Source organism: Aethalodelphis obliquidens, unplaced genomic scaffold (genome assembly GCF_003676395.1).
Source record: "Aethalodelphis obliquidens isolate GAN/ISIS:26980383/991018 unplaced genomic scaffold, ASM367639v1 scaffold28, whole genome shotgun sequence".
NCBI lineage: Eukaryota > Metazoa > Chordata > Mammalia > Artiodactyla > Delphinidae > Aethalodelphis > Aethalodelphis obliquidens.
Window position 1 is genome coordinate 23,916,084 of NW_020837972.1, and position 8,624 is coordinate 23,924,707.

At 57.8% G+C, this 8,624-nt stretch overlaps 1 protein-coding gene across 2 annotated transcripts; it reads left to right on the plus strand.

Annotated features, from left to right (window-relative positions):
• Positions 1-208: 208 nt before the first annotated feature.
• Positions 209-7,837, plus strand: PGAM5 (PGAM family member 5, mitochondrial serine/threonine protein phosphatase). 2 transcript variants are annotated; one of them, XM_027125218.1, is made up of 6 exons: positions 209-1,190; positions 3,541-3,719; positions 4,673-4,798; positions 4,866-4,954; positions 5,088-5,221; positions 6,902-7,837. In XM_027125218.1, the coding sequence occupies exons 1-6, from the start codon at positions 1,000-1,002 to the stop codon at positions 7,050-7,052; spliced, it is 870 nt and encodes a 289-aa protein (XP_026981019.1). In that variant the 5' UTR covers positions 209-999; the 3' UTR covers positions 7,053-7,837. The 2 variants fall into 2 exon arrangements, with proteins under 2 accessions (XP_026981019.1, XP_026981020.1); XM_027125219.1 differs by having other exon boundaries at positions 972-1,190; positions 5,091-5,221.
• The last annotated feature ends 787 nt before the right edge of the window (positions 7,838-8,624 follow it).

The following is an 8,624-nucleotide window of genomic DNA, read 5'->3' on the forward strand; positions in this document are numbered from 1 at the left end:
ATCCAGCAATTCCACTTCTGTGTATACACCCAAGAGAACAGAAAGCAGGGACTTGAAGAGATATTGCACACCCATGTTCACAGCAGTGTTATTCACAATAGTAGCTAAAACTGGGAAACAACCCAAATGTCCATTGATGGATGAATGCATAAACAAAATGTCGTCCATCCATACAATGGAATATTATTCATCCTTAAAAAAAACGGAAGGACATTCTGACACATGCTACGACTCAGATGAACCTTGAGGACATTAAGTGACATAATCCAGTCCGCAAAGGACAATACTGTCTGACTCTACTTCTTTGGGGTCCCTGGAGCAAATTCATAGAGACAGGAAGTAGGGTGGTGGGTGCCAGGGGCTGAGGGAAGGGGATGGGGAGTTAAGTTTAACGGGGACAGAATTTTAGTTTGGGAAGATGAGAAAGTTCTGGAGAGGGATGGTGGTGATACTTGCACAACAAAGAGAATGTCCTTAATGCCCCTGAGCTGTACACCTAAAAGACGGTTACGATGGTAAATTTTGCGTTATGTGCATTTTGCCACAGTAAAAACAAGGCAACCAGCAAACCCTGCGGGAGTTTCCCAGTTCACTTAAACCAGAACCCCAAGTCATCTGCGGGGCACGGGTTCCCCATGGGCTCTTCCCGCATTTGACTCGGCCCAGCCGCTCGGCGCCGGCTTCGGTCCTCCCGTTGCGCCCCCGCCCAAGCGGCTCCCCGGGGGCGCCGCGTAAGCACTAGCTGCTCGAAGGCAGGAACGACTCCCGCCCCGGGCCCCCCGCAGCGGGTCGAGGGAAGGGTCTCAGAACCACCGCCTACCACCGGGCTCCGCCTTCGTTCCCGGAAGTCGCCCGCGGCAGGCAGGGCCATCCCGGCGACTCCCGCGCAGCCCGGCGGCCGGAAGCGCGCGCCCGCCGAAGCCTGTCCCTTGCGGCGCGCCGTCCGCGCCCGAAGGCGCCTGCGCGGAGTCGACGCGGCCCCGCGTGGGACGGGCCGGCATGGCGTTCCGGCAGGCGCTGCAGCTGGCGGCCTGCGGCCTGGCCGGGGGCTCGGCCGCGGTGTTCTTCTCGGCGGTGGCAGTGGGGAAGCCCCGCGCGGGCGGGGACGCGGAGCCGCGCGTGGTCGAGCCGCCGGCATGGGCGGGGGCCGCGCGCCCCGGGCCCGGCGTCTGGGACCCCAACTGGGACAGGTGCGGGGCCGGCGGCGGGAGCCTTCCCGGGCCCCGGCCGTCCCGGCCGGTCGGTGTGGTCGGTTCCGCGGAGGGGCGGGCGGGGCAGGCTTGCGTGCGGGTTTCTCTTTCGGTTCTGGCCACAAGGGTGGCTGTGGACGTGGGCCGTCCTTCGACCCCTCTTCTGAGCGCCAGTTTCCTCGTCTGCCCAGGGAGTCGTTCTGAGGAAGGAGCACCGTGATGCCAGGGACAGTGCCTGGCGCACAGGGAAGCTCAAAGTGGTCGTTTTCAGTCCTAGACGGAGGGCTTGGACCTTTGTAGGGCTCTTGTCCTTGTTTCCGTTTCCCAACTTCTGAATCCTCAGATTGGGTGACGGCACGTTGGTCCCATATTTGCGATACAGCTGAGACGGCGAGGTGGAGATGGGCCCTGGAAGGGGCCTCCGCGAGGCGGCCTCGCGGGGACAGGACCAGCAGCCATCTTGAGTAGGAACGTGAGGTCCAGGGGTCCCGGTCCCACCTGGCCGCGCGCTGTCAGTGTTCTTATTGAGCCCTGTGAGTGTGGCTCCTGTGATCAGGAAGCAATTTTTAGTCTTACTTAACGTTAATTAAATTTAAAAACCAGAGCAGTGCAGATCTTAAAATACTGTATTGAAACGATAGTAGTTTTGGTATGCTGGAGTAAATAAAGTGAGTTACTGAAATTTCACCAGTTTCTTCCTGCTTTGTAAATGTGGCCACTTGGAAATTTTAAATTACGTATGTTGCCGGTGTTCTGTTTCTATTGGACAGCCCTGCTCTGGGTTGTGGGATGGTTTACCCAGTCCCAGCTCTTCACTCCTTGACACTCTTGAGTGTGGGGCACAGATCCAATATTTATTGCTGGCCTAGTTGTATCGGGAACTAAATAGGTATTCTTTTTAACCTTTAATTTTTGAAAAGTAAACTTATCTTAGAATCATCTTGTATTTACAGAAAAAGATGATAGAGTACCTGTATACTCCACACTTAATTCCCTCTGTTGTTAACACCTCACACTAATATGGGACACTTGTCACAATCAGTGAACCAGTATAGATACGATATTTTTAACTGACGTGCGTACTTTATTGAAATTTCCTCAGTTTTTACATGTTGTCCGTTGTGTCTTCCCGGATCCCACAGGACAGTCAGGCTTTGACGGTTTCTCAGACTTGACTTGTTTTGATGACCTTGACAGTTTTGAGCAGGGCTGATCAGGGATTTTATAGAATGTTCCTCAATTGGGATAAGCCTGGGGTCATATTCTCTTTTTCAAACATCAGTACAATCTTGTGAATTTCTTGGGCCTTTTTAAGGAAACAGTCACTCAGGTTAAAGGACTGACTTGAGGTAGAGCCGGACTCCAGCCTTGTATGAGGCCAACATTGCTGTATTTACTTGCCAAGTCTAGATTTATGGGGGGGTGAGGGGGGTGGTGTCCATGCTAGAAAGTTCCAGGGCCTCATCCAGTGAAATCTCCAGCCTCTTTCTGAGGAGCCAGGCTTCCTGCATCTGTGCCTGTAGGTCCCAGATGTCTTCTCTGGCTCAGCCCCAGCTCCCACGTGACCGCCAGTGTGGCATCTCGGCCTGGCCATGTTACAGGCACCCCAAGTTCCCCAGGTTCGCACGGCCCAAGCAGAACCCGTGAATTCACCATTATTCCCCTCAAAACTTATTCTTCCAGCACTGCCTCAGCTGAGTACATTCTTTTCCCAGCTCTGCCGGTCTCACAGGCATGTAATTTCTGTTAGCTTGAGGCCAATGAGCCGTCAGAGTGCCTGTCTTCACCAGACTTGCTGGTGTCTCAGCATCTTTTCTGCTGCAGCTCCCTCCCAGCATTCCAGCAGGGCCATCCAGGGGGTTTCCGTGGTAACGGGAGCATTTTCCTCACTGTCCGATGTGATGCCTACTATCCCATGTGCTACTAAGCATTGAAAATGTGTTTAGTGTGATTGGGGAAATGGAGTTTTAATTGTATTTAATTTTCATGATTTTGAATTTAAGTAGCCACATGGTCAGTGGCTACTGTTGGGCAGCACAGCGTCCCCGTCAGTGAGGCCACCCTGTGGGCATTTCCCACCTGCCCTCCCACAGACACTCCTTCCTCCTCTCTGCGTCCCTGGTCCCCTTGCTGTGACTGTCAGTCTCCTCACAAGGACGTGGGCAGCACAATAGCTTCGCCTGTCTGTTCTGTTCACATCCAGCCGCCCAGGGCGGGCCTGGCGCCAAGAGAAGGGGGGCGCTGGCTCCTCCCCTGTGCCTCACCAACCCAGGAAGCCCCTCTGTCAGAAAGACTGGGGGTGACTTGTGAGCAGGGGCACAGGACACACCATCTCGTATTTCTGCATCAGGAGAGAACCACTGTCCCTGGTCAACCTGCGGAAGAGGAACCTGGAGCCCGGAGAAGAAGAGCTGGCGTCCAGGCTGGACCACTACAAGGCCAAGGCCACACGGCACATCTTCCTCATCAGGCATTCGCAGTACCACGTGGACGCCTCCCTGGAGAAGGACCGCACGCTGACGCCCCTGGGTACGTGGCTGGGCCTCCTTGAAGGTGCCCTTGGGGCGCTGGGCCTCTTTGGACCTGTGTCGGGTGTTCTCGACCCAGATGCGAGCCTTGTCATTATTAGTAATAATCAGCCAAATCTGACACAGGCTTTGAAAACGTCCTCGTTAAGGTGGATCCTGCCCGCAGGCCCGAGGCTCTCGGAGGCGCCCCGCCCGGTGCTCCTTCTGGCTTGACCTCGTTGCTGGAGAGCCTTCCTCATAAACGGTGGCGGGTCTCAGCCGCCCCCGCCGGGCGGGACCGCCTCGGTCTTTGTGCTCTTGTGTCTGTAGGAGAAATTCCTAGCAAGGAAGCGGCAGGGAGGGTGGAGATAGAGTTTACAGTTAAACAAATCTCTCTGTTGAATGAGATAGCAGCCACTTGTGTGAAGGGGCTTGTGGCCTGTCCTCAGGCCCGGGTGGAAGTAAAGCTGCGTCTGTGGTATCGTGCATCCAGCTGAGACTGACTTTCCAAGGGCGTTTCGACTGGATTCTAAGATACATTTGAGGAAAAGCATTTGTATTTGCACCCAGGCTGCAGCAGTGCTGAGGCTGTCCGTCCTCACGTGTTAACACCTGGTGGTGGTGATTGAGCGGCAGGTGGTCACTGGCGCACTGACACCCAATCTTGGGACAAAGTTGAGTAGGAATGGTGTGGGGGACCCAGAAATAGTAAACAGGACCCCACCCAAACTTCAGCCAGCCTCCACCATGGCCGTTGTCTTCAATGTTTCTTCCTTATGGGGCTGAAGGTGGCTGGTTTGTCTCATTGATTTTACCTGTTGAAAGCCTGACCCCTTCCTTAGGCCTGAGCCTCGGGAGGGGCTGCCCGTCTCGTCCCCCAAACCTAGTGGTGCTTGGTAAGGACTGAAGTATTTGTGAAGTAAACAAACAGGGACTCCGGCGACGTGTAATTCTCCAGTGTATTCCACCTTCAAGGTCGTGAGCAGGCTGAACTAACCGGTCTCCGACTTGCAAGCTTGGGGTTGAAGTTTAATAAAATCGTCCATTCCTCCATGACCCGTGCAATAGAGACCACTGACATCATCAGCAAACACCTGCCAGGTGAGTGCCAGGCGCCCCCCGGGCCGGCTGCTCCTGAAGGGGCCCTGAGTCCTGTGTCTCTCCGCAGGCGTCTGCAAGGTCAGCACAGACCTGCTGAGGGAAGGCGCCCCCATCGAGCCTGACCCCCCCGTGTCTCACTGGAAGCCGGAGGCTGTGGTAAAAACTCCCCCCGGGCGGCCTTCCCCGGGAGCGGCCTCCACTCTACCCCTGGGCTCCTGGCGGCCCCTGGGCTCCTGGCGGCGGGCCCGCGCACTGCCTCCATACGGACGATCCCTCCCTCTGCCCCCAGCAGTATTATGAGGACGGGGCGCGGATCGAGGCCGCCTTCCGGAACTACATCCACCGGGCGGACACCAAGCAGCAGGAGGACAGCTACGAGATCTTCATCTGCCACGCCAACGTCATCCGCTATATCGTGTGCAGGTGAGGCCCCAACGGGGCGCCCGCGGCCCCGCCTCCCCCTCCCCCGCCGGCCTCCCGCCCCGCCCCCCGCCTTGCCCCACCCCATCACGGCCCCGCCTCCCCCCTCCCCCGCCGGCCTGTGCCCCCAGCGCGGCTCCCCCTCCTCTTGTCTGATGGTGCCCGCCAGGCCCAGCCGGTGGTCTGGTAGAACGGCTTTCTCACGACTGCATGTTTTTGCTGGGAACAGACCAGACTGAGGTGCCCCCGTGGGCGGCCTTTCCCGGGCGATGCTGGCGTGGTCGCTTGGTGTAGGCGCTGGGCGCTGCCATTCCCAACGCGAAGTCCCACTTTGTAGGAGGCAACGCGAGCGCCCGTTTCCCTGAGGTCCCGCAGCTGGTTTCAGCACCTGTGGATGGCTCCTGCCCCCGTGGTTGTGCGTGGTGTTTGCTTAATGGTTTCGTATGTCCCTTTGTTTGTTAATTGGAATGTGTGTGACGAAGGACCCACGGATCTGTTTTGTGCAGGGTGATAACCTGTGAGCGCCTTAGTCCCTGGCAGCTCCAGCTGCTCCTGCGGGGCTCCTGTGTCCGTGGGGCAACCAGGTCCCTTCGTCCTGGCACCAGAGGTGCAGGGCCCTCACAGTGATGCCTGCGCTGAGCCCCGGGCAGAGTCACGGAGGGCCCTGGACCTGGGAAGGCCAGCTGGGTGCTAGTGTGTTTGACCACATCCCACTTAGTGCAAGTGGGGACCCAGCCTCCCCCGGGGCCATTCAAGGTGCTCCGCAGGTGCTTCAGGAGCTGAGGGGGTCCCCCTTCTCACGAGGGCCCATTCGCTTGCCCTCAGAAGCCGCCCGCGTGGCCCGGGGCGAGCAGCCCTGCGCCGGAGGAGCAGGCTGCGGCGCCAGGTTCCCGGCCGGGTTGAGAGCTGCTGGGAGGAGGGGCTGGGCTTCGGGGGCAGCCCCGCCCGTGTGCCGCTCAGGGCGACTTCGGGGCTGTGTGAGCACGCGTCCTCCCATATCCCGGGACAGCACTGACCCCAGTGCTGAGGGCCGGCCGGAGACGCCAGGGCTGGGAGCGGCCTGTGCCCCCAGGACACGTGAGGGCACTCTGCTCCCTAACTTAGGGCAGTTTTGAAAGCGGTGAGGGTGACGCTGAGCCTTGAAAAGTCAGCGTGTAGGTAGTTAATCCTTTGAGTCGGCAAAACCCGAGAGGGCGCGCCAGTGGGGGGCGGGCCCCGGGGTGCCGCTTGCCCACCCCGGTGTCCTGGGGCTCAAAGGGGCCCGGTGGCTCGGACGGAGGCCCTAGTCCTGCTGGGCTCTTCAGCAGATACCAACTGTGCCTAAGAAGCGCTAAGCGCATGGAATGCTCCGGGTTGTGGGTGCCCCTGCCGCACCTTCTGGCTGCCCCCGTCCCCTTTTGGTGACACTGGAAGAACAATTCAGTTGCATGCATTTGTTAACTAGTGTGTTTGTGACTCACATGCAAGCCTTGAGTTGGGTTGATCCCCCGTCCCAGAGGGGCTGGGCTGTCACCTCCCCCTTGTTTGATTGATGGGTTGGCATCCCCCCGACAGTTCTTTACTCTGAGAAACCCCATTTGAAAATGGGAGGGACTTGCAGGTGTTGGCCCCAGCCCCAGGAAAGTCCCCTGAGGCCTTGTCATCTGGGGTGGGCCCCTTCCCAGCCTGTGCTCTCTCCTCCAGGGCGCTGCAGTTCCCTCCAGAAGGCTGGCTCCGCCTTTCCCTCAACAACGGCAGCATTACGCACCTGGTAGTCCGGCCAGATGGCCGAGTGGCGCTCAGGACCCTCGGGGACACGGGATTCATGCCTCCTGACAAGATCTCTCGCTCCTGAGGGCCACCTTGAGGCCCCGCTCTCCTCCTCAGCCCCATGCCGGCCTGGTGTGGGTGCCACCGAGACCGCGGGCTCCTCCCCTGCCCCCACACAGGCCGCGCCGCAGGGCCAGGGCTCCAGGGCGCAGCAGCCGGAGAGAAGGATCCACGAAGCAGTGCTGCAGCGCTGAGCTTCTGGCCCAGGATGCAGAAGGGAAGCACTCAGGTCAGATCAGCTTCGTCTCTCGCAGTGTCTCTGCCTCACTCTTGTCCACCAGGATGAGCCTGTTTCAGGAACAGGAACGAGCAGGCCTGTTTCAGGGACTGGACGAGGCCCCCAGATGCCGTCCCCACAGGGGCCGCGGCAGACGCCGCAGCGAGCTGTCCGTCAGTAGAGCCCGTCAGGCAGGAGGAGGTGGGCACCAGCGCTCTTCCATTCGTAACTTATTTCGCTGCTTTTTACACTCTTTTCATTTCCTAGAACTCTTTGTCACTTAAGTTTTCATCGATTGAAGATTTTCCTCATCTGGTTCTTGTTTTGAAAACCCATTTCTCACTCCCGAGTCACACAGCCCTGACACTGTTGGATCTGAACTCCCGTGTGTTGCTAGGCCTTTCCGACACAGAGGAGGGGCACCTTGGCAGGTGAGGGAGGTGACTCGACCTGCTGCTCTCGTGGGAGGGGCTGGGCAGTGACGGACCAGGAAGGGCCCTGTTTCAATGAAGTGTCTGGCTGACAGCTCAGTCCTTGTTTACCTGTGGCTATTAATCTTTTATGCTTGTGGATTAAAATATTTAGATACAACACGTCCATCCCAAATCTCCATTTATTTAGACGGAAGTACAATTTCTATGAAGTGGTTGTGAACATTTTTGCAATCAGTGCAACTAATTGGGATATTCGATCCATTTCTGTCAATTTTGGAAATACCTACAAAATGAAATTGTGTTTTACTGGTTTTTCAAAGTACTAATTGTGAGTGTTTTAAAGGAAGCAGGAAGCCTGTGCAGCGTTAACAGCTGCAAACTTGCTGACAGATTGGGCAGAAGGCTCTTCCCCCAGTATTTTGTGCGCCCTGGGCTGACAGTTTTGCAGGGTGTCTGCCCGCCAGGGGCCTCAGTGAGAGGCCCTGACCCAGGACAGTGAGCTCGGTAAGTAAAAGCAGCAGGCACACACCATTCTGCGAAATAGTTGAGACAAGTTACCCAGGGGCTGTGCTAACGGCTGAGACCAGAAAAGCCAGAGGCGGCACCGTGTCTGGCCTCGGGCGCCGTGAGGCCCCGCGGCCGGGCCCTGGGCCCCTGGACCCTCGGGCTTGCGCGGCCACCCTGCTGTCCTGTCTGCAGACCTGGCTTTTCCGTGGCGTGTCCACCCGTTACACTTGACCTTTGAGAAGCAAGGCAGCATTTTAGAAACAGGAAAGGAGCCCAGGAGCAGGACAGTGGTGTTTGGACGGGGTCAGTTAGTTACAGGGGCCCAGGGAGGTCGCACTGGAAACCGCCCCGAGGTAGGACAGATGACCGAGAACTTCTGAAACGTCGGGAACGTCATCCTAAGCTTGACCAAGGTGGAAAACCACCCCAAGAGCCCGTG

Coding starts and splice junctions, on each gene's coding strand:
- PGAM5 (XM_027125218.1), top strand. CDS start 1,000: ATGGCGTTCCGGCAGGCGCTGCAGCTGGCGGCCTGCGGCCTGGCCGGG. Junction 1,191..3,540: donor TGGGACCCCAACTGGGACAG/GTGCGGGGCCGG, acceptor TTTCTGCATCAG/GAGAGAACCACTGTCCCTGG. Junction 5,222..6,901: donor ATCCGCTATATCGTGTGCAG/GTGAGGCCCCAA, acceptor TCTCTCCTCCAG/GGCGCTGCAGTTCCCTCCAG.